Source organism: Rhipicephalus microplus, chromosome 7 (genome assembly GCF_043290135.1).
Source record: "Rhipicephalus microplus isolate Deutch F79 chromosome 7, USDA_Rmic, whole genome shotgun sequence".
Lineage (NCBI taxonomy): Eukaryota > Metazoa > Arthropoda > Arachnida > Ixodida > Ixodidae > Rhipicephalus > Rhipicephalus microplus.
In genome coordinates this window covers 54,780,327-54,802,866 of record NC_134706.1, presented here as the reverse complement: position 1 = coordinate 54,802,866, position 22,540 = coordinate 54,780,327, and the positions used below count along the sequence as shown (strand labels likewise).

The following is a 22,540-nucleotide window of genomic DNA, read 5'->3' as shown; positions in this document are numbered from 1 at the left end:
AATTTGTACTGTAGACTTGCTAAGTCTCATTCGACAACAAATTCTGTTAAGATTGATGCACCATCTGTAGCGGTGCCTCACCAGACCCATCCGCTCTTTATTGCTTTGACCTGCATTGTCGTCTAGAATTCCTGACAGTGTGTCAACCAACATTGACAACGAAGGTACTGCCACTGCAGAGAGCGTGGTTCTTGGCGATCAAATGAAACACGGGCTCGGCTCCCGTCTACCTAAACTTAAGCTGCTTCACTTCAATGGAAGCCCAACGCAGTGGCAGCCTTTCTGAAATATGTTCAGGCACGCGGTTCACGAAATCCGCAGTCTATTGAACATCGAACAGTTCCACTATTTGAAGAGCCTAGTGACTGGAGAGGCATTGAAGGCAATTGACGGCATTCAAGCCACGGAGCAGTCGTACGAATACGCCATCACACTTCTAAAAGACCATTTCGGAAACAAGAAGATCATTGAGCAACAATACTTAGCAAGCCTGAGAACTCTTAAACCAGTAAAGTCCTCCAGCGAGGTGGCTTCGTTGCGACACCTATTGCACACCGTCCACAACAATATCGCAGGACTTAATGCGTTCGGATGCTCGGGGCTCTACTGTGCCACCACGCTGATCGAGGACCTCGCCAAAGTGATCGAAGATACCTTGGTAGAGTACTTCAAGCAACAGAGCCGACTGACGAACATCGAGGTGGTTGCAACGTCGGAGATGGAACTTCGGGATCTACTCGACTACGAGCGCACGGAGGTGAAAGCTCGCGAGAGAATTGCCTTTGTGGACGTCGCTAGTCGCGGTGTTCGAGAACACCGACAAGGCACGTTTCACAACGCTTCGCCACAGCATCTGCTATGAGTAGCCACGCAACAAACCAGAAAAGTACCTGCTTTTTTTAATTTCCTAAGCGCATGTGAGAAAGGCCCGTCCTTCCGATATTATTAGAGACTGAAAAAAGAGCCGCTTAGCCAAGGCCAGCAGATGTTTCAAGTGTACCAGCAGGGGACATTGCTCTAAAGAATGTCGTCGCTATCTGAGGTGTTCCATGTGTAACAGAAGACACACAACGGTTCTCTGCGACCCCGAACACGCTCAGACGCAGCATTAATCAAAGGCCCCTAGCTTGCCCGTGAAAACAAATAAGTCATCATCGCAACATAAAGAAAATGCGGTCTTACTACGGAAATTTCGTGCATGCTTGACAACCGAAAGTCAATCATGCTTTATCAGAGGCGTATTTGGCAAGAGAAGGCAACGCACATTCATTAGAAAAGACATCTCTAAGAAGCTGAATTACCCACAGAGCGCACTATCACAATGAATGTAACGGTATTTGGAGGAGCGACGAGAGCCCCGAAAAGATGACTAAACCTTGTTAAAGTGACGGTCGGTCTTGAGTGAATTTGATCATTCATAAGAAGACATAGAAGTCATAGAGGTTCTGTGCATCTGTGAACACCTACCCTTTTTTTCCTCCTCGGCTTGGGTTCCATCATTCGCTGCTATGATTGTCTTGGCATTCGGAATCGGCAGTGATACAGCCCACACGATCCACTTCTTAGGAGCGAAGCTCCTGAAGGCGTGGGCTACGAGTCCTGTCGTAATCGTATGTACCCACCTTTCGTTAGTTCTTGAACCAGCCGTTTAAGGCAGTACTTGTACATATAACGAAACGCATATACGTTGAAAAATGCAAAATCTACCATACTAGAGGACATTTATTGTAGCATGATAAATAATAAAAATCAAAGCATATCCAAAGAGTCAACGATGATGAGTGGGGCGAAGCGTCCGTCAGCGCTCCCGTTCATTCATTCGTTCCATGCTTCCGTCCATCCGTGCGTCCGTCCGTCCATCTATGCGTGCGTTCATTCGTGCATCCGTCCATGCGTCCATCCATCCATCCGTGCGTCTTTTCATCCTCTCGTCCGTCCATCCGTGCGTCCAACTGTGCGTCCGACCGTCCGTCTATGCACCCGTCCATCTGTGCGTCCAACCGTTCGTCCATGCACCCATCCTTGCGTTCATCCATGCGTCGATTCGTCCGTTCGTGCGTCCATCCGTGCGTTCGTCCATGCGTCCATACTTCTGTCCGTGCGTTCATTCGTGCATCCTTTCATGCGTCCATTCATCCGTCCGACTATCAGTCTTCTCATATGTGCGTCCGTCCCGGCGTTCGTCCAAGCTTCCGCCCGTCCGTTCGAGCGTCAAACAGGCAGATTGACAGACGACGGATGGATGCGGCCAACGCATGATTCGCGGTTTGTCTATAAAAAGTATAGTATGCGCAAGGTGGTGGCGGCTCATGTTTGAAGATGGAACCCCGATGTGCGAGCGCACGAGAAAATAGGAATGACGTCACACAAAGACGTTGGCCATTCTATGTTCGTCGGCAGCGCCGTATGCTAGGCGGCATGGTGCAGTAAAATAAAAGCCAATTTGCACGCGCGTGCCTTCAGAAGATCAGCGGATGGACGAGGCTGCAAAACGGCGTGAGCACTGGGCGGCCGTGGCTTGCGCTCGAAGACGGAACCTCGATGTGCGAGCATGTGAGCCAGAAGCGTGCCATCAAGCGGTGCGGCGGTGCCGACAAGATCCCGGCGTTCGATAACGTGAGGTCGAAGCCGCGCTGTAGTGGCGTGTGGACCCAGCTTCGCTCCACTCTCTCTCATTCACCCCTTGAATATGCTGTCATTTTTTTTTCTTTCTTGATGTCTGCAGTTTTCTCGAAGATCTACATTATTGAACTTTATAGGCAGTATATAGGCTTCTGTATCCTCACGCCCATTCCATCGTTTTTTTTTTCTATTTCTTCGCGCTTGTTGCTGTGGTTGTGATTTGGTACATACGGTAACATGTAAGCACGTAATTGAGGGATGCCTCAAGGTGGACATTGCCAACCTTGGTGTTTACTCGTCCTTGGTATCTTCTGCAAGGTATCCTGAATTTCCATAGGCATCGTGCCATTGGTTTGTAGTAGTCGCTTCGCCCACACACATCTGAGTAGCCACTCTCTTGTTAAGTAGACGGTCGTTGAACGCTTACGAGGGTTCTGAAGTCACCAAATAAGTCTCATGAAGTTCAGATTGTTCTTAGTTGGTGGTATTTTATGATGTATTCTCTGCAGTGAGATCATTGGTTTCTCTGCTTCCAAAACATGATTGTATCTGTCGTGGGGTTGAGCCACTGGCCTTTCGTGTGACAATATTTCAAGTGATAAAACATTGGCTAGATGGTTGCGCCACAGGCGAAGAGAGCAGTTCCGCTTGCACTTCTGTTCACATCTTTTGCTTTATGTTCTCCAAGCGAGCCTGTCGAGTCTTTAGCGCATCTTCAATCTTATATTCTGCTTTGACTTTTGCCAGAATAATCTTACGCACATAAACGTCCGCTTCTTTCATTTCTGCTTCTAAGTGGCCGATGTCAATAGTGTCTTCTATCGCTTTATCAATTCGTTCAAGAAGCTCGAACTGGTCTGTCACACCGCCGTGAATATATCCGCCACTCACCTAATTGGGAGTGTTCCAGATCAAGAAGAATTTCAACACTGGCGATGGCTTTCGTGGAGGTCTTTCGTATGTGACTACGTATTTCGATTAGGGCGTCCATGATCCGGTCCAATGTTGGCAAACGTAAAAAAACTCTCGCCAGTAACGCTAAGAGGCGAAGACGGCGTCACTGTGTTATCCATCACAAAGTATCGCATGGTGAAACGAGGGCATCGTCGACATGTCACGCTCCACGGCCTAGGTTACTGGCAGGGTTAGGCTTCGCACATCATCTTTACCCGCGGCGGCTTCACAAAAGTCGTCTAGGCTACAACTGCACCCGAAACTTGTGAAGTCCACTCCGTCTCACCTCTGAATGTCTTTTTTCTCGGGTTTTGGCACAAAATATTGAGGAAGGAACGAGCCGCCATCCCCATGGCAATGCCCACCCGTCAACCTCTTCTTTATTCGAACATACCCAAAACCTCAGTCCACTCATCCTGCATTGACCCTACTATCTTCTTCTATAACTTTATGTTGGCACTGCAACAATTTGCAACAAGCTCAGCCCTTTATTTCTGCTCGGGGTCAATGAACGCCTCTTGGAGTCGCGGATAGAAGTCCTGCCAACTGGTGAACAAAACCTCGTGGTTCTCGTACCAGACTCTTACCGCATCAAGCACGGTGATGCAGATGTTTTTCAACCTACGGCGACTTTCCCTGTCATTTAGGCAGCCACACGGTTGAAGTGGTCCAACCAGTCTTCCACGTCCTCACCGACATCACCGTACAAAAGGTCGGGCGTGCAAGGCGTGCTGACGTCGCACGGTACGGCAAGGAGTGGGTCATCCACATGGTCAGTTTGAGGTGTGGTTGTGGAAAACTTCTTCCTCGGTTAACTTGCCAGGGGATGGTATTCGGGTTGTGAACCTTGGAGGTGACGTCTTCTTTGGTGAATTTCAGAAGAAAGACCCTGGTGTACTGGCGTCGGTTGTTTCATGTCCTGGACTAGAAAGGATAGGACGCCGGAGTACCCAGCACCTCCACCAGTTTGTCACGAGAGCAAACGACAAAGAGGTTGAGACGTAGCAAACGTCTGTATACCTTTTGTTTTGTCGCAGCGAAAATCTTGGCTCACACCCACAAAGGGAATTGGCAGCCCTGTACCTTATTCAATCACTGCAGCCACCAAGTCATTCTTGTTCTTGTTCTTGTTGCCGTTTGCTTGTGGCTCATACCCACTGTGGGGGATCGGCCAATAATTGAGTGTTCGTTTGTTTGTCCTTCTTTATCCTGGCGCAACCCAACATGGGGATCGACCATGAAACGAACGGCGTCTTGCTAAAAAAAGGAAATGTTCATAAGTTCGAAATGTTAACTTTTAAATATTATGCTTAATTTTGTTATTTTTAACGATGAACTTTGCATTCCATTCTTCTCGTCTCTCGAAGGCAATCGCAAACAGCTTCGCAAATGCTCCTGTTGCTAAGACCCAACACGGTAGCCCCAAAGGAAAGAAGAACCAGGAGGCATAAATTTAATCTCAACCTTCGAAGCGGCTCGTCTAGAAGTCTTTTTCTCTGATAGGTGAATATACTGCACGTTAGAAATAAATGATCGAGAGATTCACATTCACTGCAATGAAGGCATAAAGGTGACTGTACCAACCCAGATCTGTGTAGGTAAAAATTCAGTTGGGGGACTCAGCGTGGTATTTGGTAACTGCGGTCTCGGTCTTCCTGGAGGAACACCATTGATTCTTCCAACGATAATTGAGGTGAGGGAACTCAGAAACTGACACCGCAGACTTTGCAAAGTTGTCCGATACGGCAAATTTTTCAAAACGTGCCACAGGTACAAACACCAACGTTGGCAAAATAGACATTATCGGACCAGTACATAATAAAAGTGTGGGTGCATCCGCTTGTTCATTTAGAGAAATACCTTTGTGTCCAGGTACTCATATGGAGCGAATCATACGTATGTGTCTTGGAATGAGTAAATGAAATATTTCTAAAGAAGTTGGAAAATTTGATGCAGTTAAAGAAGAACAGACGGATAGGCTGTCTGTCAGAATGATGGCTTCAGATAACGATAGGAGTAATTTCTGTAGAGCTAATTTAATGGCGAAACATTCAGCAAGATAAATAAGGGGTAAAATCAGGTAATCGAATTGAAAAAGAACAATCTAAGTATAATAATGCAATTCTCACCCCTGCTTTTTCTTCACCAACTGAAGCGTCAGTTGCTATCACTGCAGCCATTTCTAATCTAAATGAATGGTCCTGCAAAATGCAATTTAAATATCTAATGGGTAAATGTTTGCACTTCTTTGGAAATATGTCATCAAATTCTATTCGACTTGTTTGTACAGATCTGCTTATCATTAGTATCTCATGGTGCTGCACTTGTAATGTTTCCTATTGTGTCTGTGCGAAAGTGACATGGGGACACCGTAATCTTGGCCACTGATGGTCGAAATATTCCGTCGAATGTTCAAGAAAAATATATTGCGATCTCCTCAATGGCGATGCATCCTTCTTTAGAAATGTAGGCACGGTTAGGATGTTAAACCGAGTATGAAGAGAAGAAAGGCGTCTTCTTCGTGAAAAATAGTATTTCATACGAATTTTGGAAGTACAAGAAATAATCGCAATGATTCGCTTTCTAGAAGAACCAGTGGTCGTAGTTTGTATGCAGCTGCACCAGAAAACAAGACGCAGCCGAACTCTAATATCGGGCGAATGTACATGCAGTAAAATTATGATCAGAACATCATGGCGTAAACCTGCACGTTTGTTGCTGAGTCTACGAAGCCTCCCCAGTGCATGAGTTCCTTTGGGAGCCATGTTTTCTATATGTGGACTCCAATTAAGTTTTTCTGTATAAGTGACCCTTAAATACTTAACAGATATTTCCTGCGGGATAACGCCTTGCCGGTAATGCAAAGCGTTATGGATCGGAACACTCAGAGAAAAAACTACCATCGCACTTTTTTTAACATTCAGTGATAAACTTATTTTTCCTAACCACGTTTCTACAACGTTCTTATACGTCTGCAGACTTTAATAAAGTGAATGTATACCTGCAGCTGTAGCAATAAATGCGATATCGTCGGCATATACATGCACTTGCACGTCTATCTGTAAAAGAATAGCGCATAGTAAACTATTAAATAACAGTGGCGATAACACTGATCCTTGTGGGAGACCTCTAGTTCGTTTGTGCCTTAGAGAAGGCAAACCAGGCTGAGAACAGGGAAATTCCCTGTCGTTTAAGAAGGAATCTAGCCATGCTACAAAGTAGTGTGGTAGACCTGCGTTTTTAAGCGAATTTATTAGTTTTGAATGTTCCACGCTGTCATGAGGTTTTTTTGATGTCCAGGGTTATTAAGACGCTATAGTGTTTCTTATAATGGGCAAGCTGCATTCTACTTTCCAAATAGACAAGGGCACACCAAATTGAGCAAACACGCCTGAAGCCGATTTGGCATGGGCTCAATGCTATGTTTTCATTCAACCATTTAACTATCCTAATGCATAGGATCTTTTCAGTTAGCTTTACCAGATTAGATGTAAGTGCTATAGGCCGGATGTTATCCATTGTGAACTCGGCACCTTGTTTTTAATAAAAAAATTATCTTAGCAATTCTCCCATCAGGTAGAATTCATGAGTTTCTGATAGAGTGGTTAACCAATGTCTGGAGTTTCTGGAGTAAAACCTTATAGATGATTTTTATTGTCAAAGTAGTTATGTCATCAGGAACTGGCGCAGTATTGTGCAAGTTTCCTACTACTTGTTCTAACTCCGAAGCAGTGATCCCCTGAAAATCATCAATTTTCTCGGAAGATCGCGAGTGGTTTGAGAAGGCTCACGTAAAGCGACTTTCAAGTCCTTTTGCAATATCTTCGAGAAAACTAGAGAGTTCACTTGGAGTAGAAATCGGAGTAGAAACCATTCAATGTTGTTGGATGAAGGTTTAAGTTTTTTGGTCCTGAGGAAATTAAAGAGGGATTTCCTGTAGCTAGGTTTTTACAGAAACTCAGAAGAATAGAGTGGTCCTGGACTTTATGACAGCAGCCACCAACTTCTTCTTTCTCAGCCTCGACTGCCACAAGCACGTGGCAATATTTTACTTGAATACAATGTTGGCAAAAAAAGGAAAAAGAAAGAAAGAGTACCAAAAAGAGCAAACAGTCTGAAAAAAGAGGGAAGATAAAAACGAAGAACATATGTAGAAGTGATTGAAAAAAGAAATGACAAAAAAGAGTACAACAAATGATTAAAATTGAAAAGCCACTGAAAAAAACACATAGAGTGTACAAATATACACAAAAGACCATCTGCAACAAAGAGAACGAGAGAAAAATTGGAAACATGCTGTTGTACAATAGATATATTCATGCGTACAAAATGTATACGTATTGTTATTTACAGGTTGACGTGTATATGAGAACATACATAGGCGCATATCTGTATGTATATTTCATGTTTATGCAAGCCTATGCGTTTATGAAGAGCATCTCTGGGGCTGGTATGGGAGAGAAGCAGATAAGAGAAAAATTTACCAGGAAAAAAAGGAGGACAAAGAGTGAACTGAAGAAGTCAGGAGGCCCAAGCCAATTGATGCTTGCTCGGCTGGTGATATACAAGAGAGTGGAGCGATGAACATGAAAGAAACGGGCAAGGAAGAGGGAGCATTCAAAATAGAAAATTATAGATTGAAGCCAAGATAAAGAAAAATAAACAAGCGAGAAATTTTTATTTGCAAGTCAAGAATTTCTGAGCCAGGAATAAGTTGGAACATTCGTGTATCAGGTCAAAGAGTTTTGTACAGCATATCGCTGAGTGTTTGCTTACACCCATGGAGGTGATTAACAACGGTAGTGACACTCTACTTTCCTTTTTTGTTTCTCTCTTTCTCTCTTTCTTCTTCAAAATTAACTTTGACACTTTTCTTATTTGATCTTTAAAATTTGATAGCCTGGAATACTTTGGTCCAGAAGGCAAGAATTGTTTGTTTATTTATTTTCAATTATTTTAGGATTACCTTTTGCCCACGCGAACCTGTCTGTAAAGAAGTGCACACTAAGAAGCGATCAGTTAACATTACTACAAAGTAAATGCTTGCTAGAAAAGCTAGAAAATACAATGACCAGATAAGAGCTGGTAAATAAGTACGCACCCCTGCCTTCACGTAAGTAATTGAAGTAGCTGTGGCTATTACTGGATTTATTCGCACGCTTTTAAGGTGATCTTCCTGCAACCCATTCAAATGTCTAGTCGGCAATAGCTTGGCTATCTTTATAGATATGACATAAAATTCAAGTTTTCCCAGAGAAATGTTTAAGGGCAATGTAGTCGAGACCGCTCACATCGAAAGAATCTGGACAGCTCATTCAGGAATAAATAATGAAAGCATCTGTGTGGTGAGGCATTTACGTTTAGAAAAGTTTTCACAGTTAGCATTTTAAACCTAACTTCAAAAGATGCCAGGTGTGTTTCTTGGTAGAGCATAACATTAGCTACGAATTCGGGAAGACCGAGACATGAACGTAGCGCCTCATGTTCTAAAGTTTAAAGTGAACGTAGTTTTTAATCGGGTCTCTCAGAGAATAATGAATATCAAAACTCTAACATAGGGCGGAATTACATGCCGTGCATATTAAACACTAATTGCTTATGCATTCCAAAACAAATGCTGCCGATTTGCTTTAATAATACGTTTGCACGTGGACCTTTAGCTGCAATATAATCAATGTGAGAACCCAATTATTACTGGCCTTGTATACTGTGCCCAAATACTTTATTGAATGTCCCTAAGGAATAATGACCTGTCGGTACGTCAGAAAAATTAGCACAGGAAATGCCAACGGAAAAGCAAACAGGGCACTTTTGTTAATATTATTAAGATGGGGCGTGTTTATCGAAGGGCGAATGGCGAAAGGTAGCCGCGCCGACACCGAGCTGCTTCCAAACTGACCACTTCGTTCTCCTCTTGCTCTGTTTACACGTTGCCGCTTCAGCGTAACACTTTCCCTTTCCCAGACGAAGCCCCCTGGGCGAGCATCAGTAACGCGGATGAAAGCGCGGATGAAACAAGCTGCGTCTGCCTAGAACGGTAGCCGCGAGAAACGAGATGAGCGATTGAATATGTCACATCACTTAGGTGATCGACGATGACAAAAGGACCGGTGTAACGAGCCAGGAACTTCTGGTACAGACCACGCTTGAGAAAGGGTGTCCATAGCCATGCTCTTTCTACTTTTTCGTACGACATGTTCTTGTGCCATGAATCATATGGGAACTTGGAGCGGTCTTGGGTTGCCAAAGTGCGGGGTTGAGCTAGGCGACGTACTTGCTCCATCGGCAGAGAGTCTGGGCAATGGGGAAGTCCTCATGCGCATGAAAAGGCAGAATGGTGTGATTAAAGTGACAGGGTGGTCCGACATATAGAAGACAGAATGAACTGTAGCCAGAGGTGTCATGCTTTGCCGCGTTGTAAGCGTAGGTGATAAATGGCAAGATGTGACCCCTGTTCTTGTGCCTGGAGTCAACGTACATCGAAAACATGTTGGTAAGCGTTCTGTTGGTGCGCTCGACGATACCTTTTGTCTGCGGGGTGATATGGGGTCGCGTGGTGAAACTGGCAAGCACAGAGACGCAAGAGTTCTTCTACAACATCGGCTACAAATTTTCGACCACGATCACTCAGAATAATCCGAGGCGGTCCATGGCGCAGTATCACTGAAGAGAGGAGAAAGCTCGGTACGTCGATGGCCGTGGCTCTTGGTGGCGCTTTGCTTTCCACATAACGTGTCATGTGGTCAACGCAGACTATGATCCAACAAATGGTGTTCGATGAGCGTGGAAATCAACCGCGAAGATCTACTCCAACCATTTCGAAAGGACAGGGTGACATCAAGGGGTGGAAGAGACCAACCGGGGTAGTATTTTGTGGCTTGAATTGCTGGCATTTATCACAACTGGCCGCATACTTTTCTCAATCGCGTCTCACGGTAGGCCAGTAGAATCCAGCCACCAGGCGGTGGTACGTTTTGGCAAAACCAAGGGGCCCCGCTGATGCATCGTCGTGCATAGCTTAGAGTACGCGCATTCTCAAATTCCTGGGGACCACTAAAAGAAGGCGGGCAACATCAGCCGCGTAATTTTTGTTTTGTAAACTAAGTCATCTCGAACGATAAAGCCATGACTACCTATCAGTTGAGTGGCTGAGTCAAAGAGATCATCTAAGCAGCGGTCGTCGGGCTGTTCTTCCGAGAAGGTAGCGAGGCCAAGAAAAGGAGTATCATCGATGGCAGCTAGAAAATCGTCAAAATTGCCGGCGTCACACAGAGTAATTGGTAGGGGAAGCCTCGAGAAACAGTCGGCGTCTGCATGATGATGGCCGCTCTTGTAGCACATTGTAAAGTTAGAATTCCGCTAACGTAGCACGATTGTTTAAAAGAGGTAACTGCAGCAACCTTCTGAGGGTCTAGTCGCATACCATGTTTGTCTACAAGATGACCAAGTACAAGTGCTTTTTGCTGACCGAAGTGACATTTCTTGGAGTTGAGGTTAAGGGCAGCTTGTTCAAGGCATGTTAAAACAACGTCACGTTGAAGGTTGTGTTCAGCAAAAGTGCGTTTAAAAATGACGATGTCGTCTAGGTAAAATGAACAAATCTCCTATTTGAGACCACGCAGTACCGTGTTCATCAACCTTTCAAATGTTACAGGGGCGTTGCACAAACCAAACGGCATGACATTAAATTCAAACAAGCCATCTGGCGTAACAAAAGCGGTTTTCTCTTTGTCGGTGAAATGCATGCGCACCTGTCAATAGCTCGATCGGAGATCCACAGATGAGAAGTAAGATTCCGATTAAGGCAGTCGATAACGTCATCTATGTGGGAAAGCGGATACACATCCTTTTCGTCACCAAATTTAGACGCCGGTATTCTACGCAAAACCTCCAAGACCCGTTTTTTTTCTTCACGAGGATGATCGGTGCCGCCCACGGGCTAGACGAGTCTCGGATGACGACCTTAGCCAGCATTTCTTCCACCTGTTCAGCGATGACCTTGCGCTCCGATGCAGACACACGGTATGGTTTCAGCCTTATGGGATGCGCGGAGCCCGTGCCAATCCTTGGCGAGCCCGCGTAATGGGAACATGAACTTTGGTATGGTCCTAGGTGAAATCGAACAATGAAGCATGCCTGCTAAGGACGCTCACCAGGGCTTCACGCTTCTCAGAGCTGCTGATCATGTTCAAAAACGGCGAAGAGTCTTCGGGGACACCAGGGCTAGTGTCATGCGCCCGGAATGCATTCGAGGCGTGATTGCTTAAGGCCTCGATATTAAGGCTCGTATCCACTTCAATTTAGGCAAGTCGCATACTACTTGGAAGCACAACAGACTGGTTAGACAAATTTGACACCCACAATGTACGTGTGCCACAGACCACAGAGACAATACAGCGAGGCACGAGCACACCCTTCCGTGCGACGATTGATGGCATCGGCTCAACAACAGCGTCGAGTACATCGTTGTCGGCACAAGCAACAGTAACCTGAACGCTGGATAATGAACGGGGTGGCACGACGGAATCTTCACAGACTCCAATGGTGTGCAAACACGTGGCAGGTTGGTCGGCAACACAAGACAGAAAAAAGCTCGGTGTTACCACAATCAAGAGTAGCATCGCACTGTTTCAGGAAATCTAGACTCACAATCACATTTAGTGACCACTGTGAATTCGGCATGATAGACGTTATTAGAGAAATAGACTTTCGCGGTACACACACCAAAAGGCCGTAGCGATTATCCTTTCACAGCACGAAATGTGCTCGCAATATTCCACTTGAACATCACCTTACGGCCTAATTGGGTTTTGAATTCTATACTCATAACGGAGACACTTGCTCCCGTGTCCACTAAAGCTGTCGTTGTTCCATTTTCCATAGAAAAACAAATATTGTCATGACGCATATTTACTGGTAGAGGCGTAGCGGCGTGTAGCTGAAGACGACTGGCGACCTCCCCTCCATCGGTCACGCCGCCTAGTTTCTCGGCATTCAATGGGTTGTACGGACGCAAAGCTTGGCTTGGCCCTCGAGGATGAGGCGTATAATTGTTGGCGTCAAGGGAGTCGGCGTTGATAGTCGTAGTATTTAAGTCACAGGGAGGAAATGGCTCTTGAACACTAGGTGCCGGTCGAGAAGCCGCCTAGCGTAGTTCGAGCTCTTCGTGCACTACTTGGCCAATCATGGACGCGAGATCCGATGGGGTTGGATGCATGTACACACTGGCGACATTAGTGACGTTGGGCAGGCGGCCGAACTTTGGTGTAATTCACCGCGCTTTCCGTGCTTCAAACGTATGGCAGTGCTTTATAACGGTACTCGCACGCTCCAAACTTTCTTTTGCGATGAGGAACTGGTAAGCATCCTCCGCGATTTCTTTTAGAAGATGACCAACCTTCTCCTCTTCTGTCATCCAGGGGTCTGGCGCCCTGCACAACTTGAGCACCTCCTCGATATATGTCGTGCAGGTTTCCCCGGGTACTTGGGCTCGTTCATGGGAGTTTGCTTGGCACGCTTCTTCCTCGCTGCCGTATCCCCGAAGCACAACTTGATTTCATCGAAGAACTTCATTGATTTGTGGGGTTTAACGTCCCAAAACCACCATATCATTATGAGAGACGCCGTAGTGGAGGGCTCCGGAAATTTCGACCACCTGGGGTTCTTTAACGTGCACCCAAATCTGAGTACACGGGCCTACAACATTTCCGCCTCCATCAGAAATGCAGCCGCCGCAGCCGGGATTCGAACCCGTGACCTGCGGGTCAGCAGCCGAGTACCTTAGCCACTAGACCACCACGACGGGGTCTTCATCGACGAACTTCCGCCACGTCGTCAGGCTTCATGGTTTTCTGACCATACAGATGCGGCTCTTTTGAGAAAGAGTCCCAAAAATATTGAGCTGGCCGGTGGCATCCCAGCCTTTAAATTATTGACTCGCCCATTGGTAGGAGCTGAGCCACGAGTCGACATCTTCTGCAGCTTGTCTAGCGAAGGATGGAGGCTGGCTGTAGGGCTGCCATGGAATGCGGGAAGCAGGTGGCTTGTTCTCATTGTTGTCGTGAGATGCCTTCGCAGGTTCAGACCAGCAAGTCGTCAGCTTCGGCGAAGCTCCGCGTATCCCTATTGCAAAAACCAGTGCCACTGAGTACCAGCGTACAGCGCCAAGACTGATTATGGGCCCAGTATAGCACTGGTACCAGCGCCTCCCTGCGCAGGTACTGGGACGCTGGAGTGGCAGCGTCCCAGTACTCTGCGCAAAATGGCTTCTCTGGGATAAAACGGGGGTGCCCATTCGCCATAAATAAATAAAAATAAATAAGTTAATAAATAAGTAAATAAATTATTAAATCAAGGCGTAAAATAACGCGCATTTACAACAGAAATAAAAAAGTATAAATTGAAAAAAAATGAAAGTACCACCTTACGGGATTTGTACTCGCTACATTGTGATCTATAACCGAGTACGCTACCCACTACGCCACGCCAGAACGTGCTTGTGGGGTTGTAAAACGACTATTTATCCAAAGAACGCGCCGTTCAACTTCATGTTTACGAGTCGCACAGTCAAGACTGACACGACATTCCTTTCCGACTAACAACTGCGTCTTTATTCGACAATGACGAACGGCTTCCGAGCACCGAATGACGTGCAGATATTAGCAAGAGCGCAATGTTTTTTTCGTGCATCTACATCTTAACTCTTAAAATTCTCAAATTGACTGCATACAGCAGCCACAGATTGCCAGCTGTTGCTGCTGATACTTTTTTTCTCTTTGATAGTTCGTTCTAGCACTTGCTACTGTTCAACAAGTACAGATGATTTACATGTCTTTTTGGTAGATAACCCTGCACACGAGTGAATATTGAGTATTTTTTTTCGCGCAAGTGGCGGTGTGGCAGTACACATCTGGCATGCCAGATTACATATTTGCAGTTATATTGATACCTGCAACTAAGAAACCACCCCGGAAATGACTAATGCAATCCACTGAAAAATTCTGCCAGTATGTTATTTCACTAACGCGTACTCAATTACGAACTCAAAATTGCGTGTTCTAACATACGAGTCAGAGAAGTACTGGCTCCTGCGCTCAGAAAAAAAGCTTTCGATGATAGCCTACGTTGATGAAAACATGACACATCGATCGTGGCTGCTCCCTTCTGCGGGCTCTGCACACGTGGGTAAAGGGTCGATTTAGGCTCAAGAATGTCTAGACTGTAATTTACAGTCATTCTTACACTTTAAAATTGCGCCTACTTAAAGTAAAAGGCGTCGGCAGCAGGTACACCGACGCTGGCGGCACGATAGGCCTCGCTAGGATTGGGCACTGGGTAAGGCTGCTTTCAAAGCAGCCGAGTTGCGATGCTTGAAGTTTCTACATTTGAGCTTTGCAATATCTCTAACTGTTACCTAAACTGCACCTGAAGTAAATGGAAGGTCAATCAATGCCAGAGATGCATTTACGGAGTGGCGATGGCGAGTGACAGCTGTTTTTCTGGCCTCCGCTGGCAGTATACATAGTGTGCACGTGCGTCACGCAGCGCCCCTTCGTCACTTCAGAAATGCGCCACCGACATGCCCGGGTACCTACCGACTCCGTCACCTTCACTGCCGTGTTATCTGCTCGTGCTTCCGCCCGTTTAGTTTTGCCTGACGATGTAAATTTGAGGGCTTCTAGTGAGGCAAGTTGATTTAGTAGTCCCCGAACAGTGAGCAGAGCTTCGGGTGTTTCTTCGCCGAAAGTTATTACCCAAAATTGAGTCGACTAAGGTTGCACGGTGGGCTTGTTGGTCATTCATGTTGTTCGAGGTATAGCGCATCCAGGACGGGACAGATAAGAAGACACAGAACACATACACTGCGCTAACTTTCAACAATCGCACCAGCATAATCGGAAGAAGCACTAACCAAATGACAAGGCTCATCATAGAAGTGAAATTCATTGCTAAGTTTGGGGACGCATGTATAAGCAAGCCATCGATATCATTATCATTGAAAGAATTGCATTATTTGCATGTCGCATGAGTTGCAGTAGATCACAGTTTTCTGGTTTTAGCACGTGGTTGTGACACGCCGTGTTTGGGTATAAGTATTGCTGTTTCTCGAATTAAACCGCATTGTTGAAAGTTAGCGCCGTGTATGTGTTCTGTGTTTTCTTTGCTGTCCCGTCCTGGATGCGCTATACCTCGAACAACCGAAATTGAGAACGCACATTTCGATTTTCCGGAAATTACCGGTCTGTTTGGCTGGCGCGGATAAACAAAAAAGAAAAAGAAACTACTTGAAGAAACTCGGTAATATTTGCGTCTTCAGGTGTAACCTCATTCCGGATAAGTGCTATAACCAAGCACTTACCTGCAAAGGGAGGTAGCTTACCAAGATATTGTACATACAAACTTGTCCACGACTGCTGCGTGCACAATCAGCGTGTCAGGGAGGCGGTTAAAATTGTGATGGCGATTGTAGGAATTCGGGTATTGCTTTGAAAAAAAAAACTGCGAAAATGGATGCGAAACAATATTAGTTCACTTTAAATATAGCCGATCAGTTCGAATTGGGGGGTCAGAATCTCGAAAAAAAAAATCAATTAATTTCCCAACACTGTCCCCATCATTTCCAAAGACTCCACAGTACATTAGAGTACAAAAAAGGTAAATACATGGTGAAAAAGGTGTCAAAACATGTGCGAAAAAAAGTGATGACCGGCATAACCACGGCATACACCATGCAAAGACTCTTATCTGCCTCGCATAATATTTTCCCCGACTGTTACGACAAATTTGAATCAACGAGCTCAACATCACCGTTTAAAACACTTAAGGGGGGGGGGGGGGCGCCGCTACTTAGGTGGCGTGGGCCGCAGCAATATATTCATATTATTATATCTCTTGTAAACTTGCCTAGTTCTGCATGCCTCGTTTTTGATCGGAGCGTCTGCTCTTCGCTCATCCACTCTTAAAATTGCAGCTCGAGAGACTTTGGGCTTTCACTTGTTTTTGGGCCATGCAATTTGTAGTTGTTGTAGTGAAAGCGAGATAATGTGCCCTCGTAGGTCGTGGCGGGCAGCCGGTGTACGTGGTGGCTGGTATACGTGTCGCACATCTTGATTTTCTTGTCTTGTATCGAGGCATCAAACGAGGCCTTTCTGATGCGATGAGCTCGTTAAAGTACGACAACAAAAAACCGCAATGCTTCCCTTTCAACATCGTACACAGCAACAGATTTCGAGCCCCAACAAACCGCGCTGCAAACGCGAACTGGCGTAGGTACCCACCGAGGTACCCGGCAATGGTGGGAGAGGGCGGCAACAAAGGAAGTGACATCACATGAACACAATGTATACAGCAGGCGTGCCAGTGTATAGGTATAGGAAGTTATATCAATACCACACAATTATAAAACACCCGTAGAAATACCAATGCAATCCACTGAAAACGTATGCCAGGGAGTCAGTTCACAAAGGCGGACCAAATTACCAACTGAAAATTGCGTGTTGTTACATATCAGTCGGAGAAGTACCGGCTAAGTGCGGCCTGCAGCTTTTGGTGACAGCCTGCGTATACCTGAAAGCGCGACGTTCGATCATCAGCGCTCCTTGTGTGAACATCGACGCAACACAAAATAGTTGATTTAGCTTCATGGATGTCTAGACCACACTTTACAGTTATTATCACACTTTAAAGTTGTGTGTACACGAAGCAAGAAGCACCGGTAACATATATACCAACGCGGCTGGCACGACAGCTTTAATGCTCGCTGGGCTGGGCACTGGGTAAAACCGCTCTCGACGCGTGCAGTTTGTATGGTTGAGCTTCGGAACATTTCTAACTCTTACCTGAAGTAAGTAAAAGGATAAGCATGACCAGACATATATTTATGCGGTGTGGCAGACTCGAACGACAGCTTTTTTTTTCTCGCCTCCACTGGAAAACCTTGCGAAGCGATCGAGAGAGCTCATTTACGTTTCCTCAACTTTGCGACAAAAACAACTTTGTGTTTCTGTTAGGAGTAGCGTGCAGCTTCAGGCTTACTATCACTGCAAATTGGGATCGTTACAGCTATAGACGGATGATGTGAAAATTGCCGGTTTCCCGGGGGGCATATTAGAAAAAAGGTGCATTATAGTTGCTGCGATACGTGCGGGTGCCGCAAAAATTACGTATGCTCGGTATCTGTTAGGGTAGCATCTCTCCCTGCCATCGAATCAAGCGTTTTATATTCAACGACACCGAAACAAACCACGGCACACGCTACAATAACGTGAACGCTGCAGCTGCGCTGGTAGAAACTGTACGTGTTCCAGTATTCACCAGCGCTTGCCAGTGAAACCTCCAGCACTTCCAGCGGTTCGCAGCGCGCACCAGAAACACAGCGGTTGAGCGAGCGCCCCTATCAGTGTAACACAGCTTTTTCCTAATGCGTCCAACAAAGTGCCAGTGATTACAAGCGTGTACCAGTATCCCCAGTGTGTACCAGTGCCAAAAAACGTACTGGCATCAGGCTGTTTTTGCAATAGGGATTCAACCCTCCTCATTCATGCTTTGCTTATTATCGATTCCTAATTTACGTGGAATCCACCTGATGTTTTAAAATCTTTATTAGATTAAAAAAGAATCGTGCCTTTTTAACTATTTTTCTTCTATCACACTTCGTCTAAAAAAAACATTTTTGGGTTCCACTCCAGCCGCAACCACTCCGCCTTTTATGCATCGTTTGCGGATGCACTGCGCTCGGTACGCTTCACAAAAAATATAAAAATTGGGCTACTTCAGAGAGTTTATCTTGCCCTCTTTTCAATGACATCTTGTTTTATTGCCTGATTGGAAGTGTTACCTAGTAGCAAGAAAAAAAAGTGTGAGCAACAAAAGTATTTTCACTGTAGAAGCCTCCGCTGTACTACGAGTACGGCAAAACTATTCAACGTAAGAAAGCTGAAATTGAAGTGTCTTTAGAGGAAGTGCCATTGAAGGTTTCTATGAAGAGATGTTAGACATAAACTAGTTAGGAACTTATCGTTCCAATGAAAATGGGAAAATTAATAAAGGTTTGTGTAAGAATATCTTTTTTTTACATCGCAGGACCATAAGATTTAGTGGCTATGTAGACTACATTAGACTTATTTTCCATGCGGAGTCGCTTAGTGCTCTTACAAAATCTTCATGAATTAGTATAGTTTCAATGGGGCAGTTTATGGCTATACTTGGTCCCGCATTACCTATGAAGTGACAAAACCATACAAGCTGATACACTGAACTTCTATATGATGAAGCTGCAGGCCCCTTTCAGTGATTCTATGAAGAGAAAGCTCTTTTATTTTTATTGGGAAACTTACAAGACAGCATTGAATTCAGGTATTTTTCTGCTTTGCAGTTCCGTCGAAACTGACTCTTTTTTTTTAGGCACTAACTACCAACAAGTATTGCACATTAGTAGATGCATATTTTGGCTTGTATCTATTTGTGCTCAATAAACTGACCACTCAGTGCTTCAAACAAACTATATACAATGTATTATAAATCTCACAGGCGATTTTTGGTGGTAGCTTCGTCTATTAAACAAAAAATCAAGTTATTTTGCATGAGTTCAAACGTTCATTGAATGTGGCGCAACTAAGCATTATGAAACGGGTAAAAGAGGTATGGATTATATCTTCATGCTTCATAGTTTGCCTCACAAGGTAAGCCTAGTCGCCGCGCATAACAAACACCAATCGTAAAGAGATGAGGGCTGAGTAATAAATGATTTCCAATCACATTACGTCAGCTGGTGGGGCGGTGTCATCAAGTGGAAAATGGTTTCAATACGCCTGAAAATTGCGCTTGTGTCACGCACTCCAAGAACCAGCGCTCTCTGCCGCGTACTTAGTAATGGGCGTCGCTTCATGGTTTAGCTGCTCATTTTTAGTGCGTTCCTTTCAGTTTTTTCAAGCCTGTGCGGTTGGAAATTGTCAAAAAAAGACGCTTACATGCCGTGCGAATGATATGTATGTAGTACCCCTTCAAAGGGGACATGATGTGTATTTTTTTTCTTTCTTGCCTTGTATAAGAAGACTGTTTATATTTCACATATTCGACGAAATACAAAAGTACCGCAAAATACAATGACGAAACCGTCAGCTTTGAGCTGACCATTGGTCAATACTTTGGCCATCCTACCAATGGTTCGATACTCACAGTCCACTCTGGTACATCCTCTCGTTCCTTCACCACTTCAAGAAACTGGCACACTGATTCGCAGAAATATTGTCACACAGATCGCACTTCTACATCCGCATTTTTTGTGGATGTTCTGAAATCTTGTAACTGCTGAAAGTTTCAGAGTAAGCCTGTATGGTCAACGCCCATGGAAATGGCCTCAAGAAAAAAAAATTGGTTCCAAATCTCCATGGTACACCGCAAATGTCGTCGAAATACGATAGGCTTGCGTCTGGAGAGAGTGAGCAAAACGTTTATTTGATGTTCTGTGCAAGAAAATTGGTGAATGGTATTCTGCCGGCGCTGCGTTAGAGGGCCTCGAGCGTGTAGCAGAGGCGAACGAGCGCATCGAGGCACGTTAAACACAAGTGCCCCTTATGGCAGTTATCTTCGAAAACGAAGGCGTGCAGCCCGCGGAGGAAGATGCGCGCCAGTCTCGGAGGCGATAGGGTGTAGAACGCAAAGTGACGGGCAGGTGCCACCACTGTGACGTCGTAGCAAAGCGTTGAAACATCTTTTTGAGCATCGAATGGCACTGTCAGCGCAGCGCAGTTAAACGCTACATTCTTTAGAATTACTTTACTTGTGTGTGCCTCTTCTACTATAAAGGCAGCCATAGAAAACATTGAAGCGTTGTTGTGGTGCCTCAGATGTGCGCAATAATTGCTTTTTAATTGACAATCGCACAACTATGAACGCTAAAGCTTGAGCAATACTGGTGGACGCTACAGATGGGGTTGGCCGTTTGGTGCCGTTTGAGATATCGTTATGGCGGACAAACAGACAAATGTACAGACAGAGAGACAGGCCAAAAGGTTTCCGTCGAAGGTCCCCAAGAATGACTATTGTCTTTAAAGAATAATGCTGATATATATACTGTAGCATCAACGAACATTTTCCATGCGAAGCATTTATTGCATACTGCAAGCACATTTGTCGTGTATCTATCTATCTATCTATCTATCTATCTATCTATCTATCTATCTATCTATCTATCTATCTATATAGCCGCTTACGTCTGGGTGCTCTCGTACTAGCGTGAACAAAAATTAGAATAGGAGGATAAGATCATTTCATGAATATGACGCGATAGTCAAGACATGAATACTTTCATAATCCTGTCGCGTACCCCGTTAAACACCTTCCACCAGAGAGTGGCACATACCTGCGGGCGGGTATGTGCCACTGGTATGTGGGTATGTGCCACAGGTGATCGACAATTGGAATCTACCCAGCAACGAAGAGAACACATAGGAGCAGTTTTAACACGTGAGCCTTATAAAAAATTTGACATCGGCAACGGTTATCCGCCGAATGTAAAGAATAAATGTCAAGGTCTGAGCAGAAATGGAACCCAAGCATCATACATGACAATCGAGCATTCTACCACAAAGCCACGCCAGGTCTCAGAACTACAATTCAAATCGACACTAATGTTCGTGAAAGGTTAATTGTGGTTATAGTGCTGGCCATCCAATTATATCATGATTACATATGTACTCCTACAATACACTTGTGACGTCTGGTTAACGTCAATTGTTTTAGGTGCCATGCGCTGAAGTCGATTTATGTAAGAACGTTCATAGGTACCATCCTCGCGTGGAGCAGCGCTTCATATCAGTTTATCGCTTCTAGTGTGTGGTAATACTAATGTTCCCCGTTGATATCATCGCGCAAGTGCGCAAAACTGATTAAACAAACATCTGCAATGTATGTCTGTGCGTGTGAGATTTGTACATATATTTAGTGCCATTTCATGACGTGTCAAAATATGAAACTTGCAACATGGTCATCTTCCCTAAGCATGCTTCGCAAAACGTTGATTATTAAGGTAAGTTGGATATACCGATTTCTTTTTTTTAAATGTTGCGACAACCTAAACGGCAAACTTGGCAACGGTGCCTGTAAGTCATTATAAAAAAAACCTACAACTTTCTGAAACATATAGGAGTATTCCTGCTGATATAGCAGAAACATAAAACAAAGCTGAGTTCTGTAACTGTATCGCTCCCACAAAAGTTGTGCGTTCCGATTTATTTAGGAATGACGGCATGCTCGAGCTTACCAGAAAATAAAAATTTAAAGTGAAAAACAAAAGAACCATTTCCTTCTGAAAGGCGTTCTGAAACTGAAAGGAAAAAATATGGAACTGAAAGGCGTTCCATATTTTTACCAATCGGCCCCATCCTGAAACGTCAAGTCATTTTCGCAGGCACACTGCTCTGCAAAATCTCTTTTACACTAAGACCATATGGCCGTGAAAGAATAAAAAAACAGAAATATTGCAACACGGGATTTTAGTACCCTGTATTTTTATTGATATATATATATATATATATATATATATCAATAAAAGATATATATATCAATAATATATATATATATATATATATATATATATATATATATATATATATATATATATATATATATCCAGGCGCGTATTATTTACATATGCATAATTGTAATGCATCGGCTTTTTTTCGAGTGTTTATTGTACATTCAAAAATCACCGTATAAAGTGTATTTCGCTTTTTCTAGTGAATGGCAACCGATCTAGCACAAAAGAAATAAATCTTGAATAGCTTGTAAAAGTTTAAATACATGCACAATTTACGCTACACGAACTCGATAACCTATTGCCACAGGTCCCGTAAATTAGGGAGGCGATCGCCGGGCTAATTCCAAGGGCCGAAGCATCGGCCCCCCGAATCGGACCACGAAAGCGTGGACAATTTAGAAGTGGTCTTATTTGGCGCGCCAGCGG

At 44.6% G+C, this 22,540-nt stretch overlaps 1 protein-coding gene across 1 annotated transcript in view; it reads left to right on the top strand.

Annotated features, from left to right (window-relative positions):
- Positions 1 to 289: 289 nt before the first annotated feature.
- Positions 290 to 22,540, top strand: part of LOC142767774 (uncharacterized) — a 38,769-nt gene continuing 16,518 nt past the window's right edge. Inside the window, exon 1 of the mRNA XM_075870008.1 lies at positions 290 to 824. Within this exon, the coding sequence (XP_075726123.1) occupies positions 290 to 824 (535 nt within the window). The remainder of the gene's footprint in view (positions 825 to 22,540) is intronic.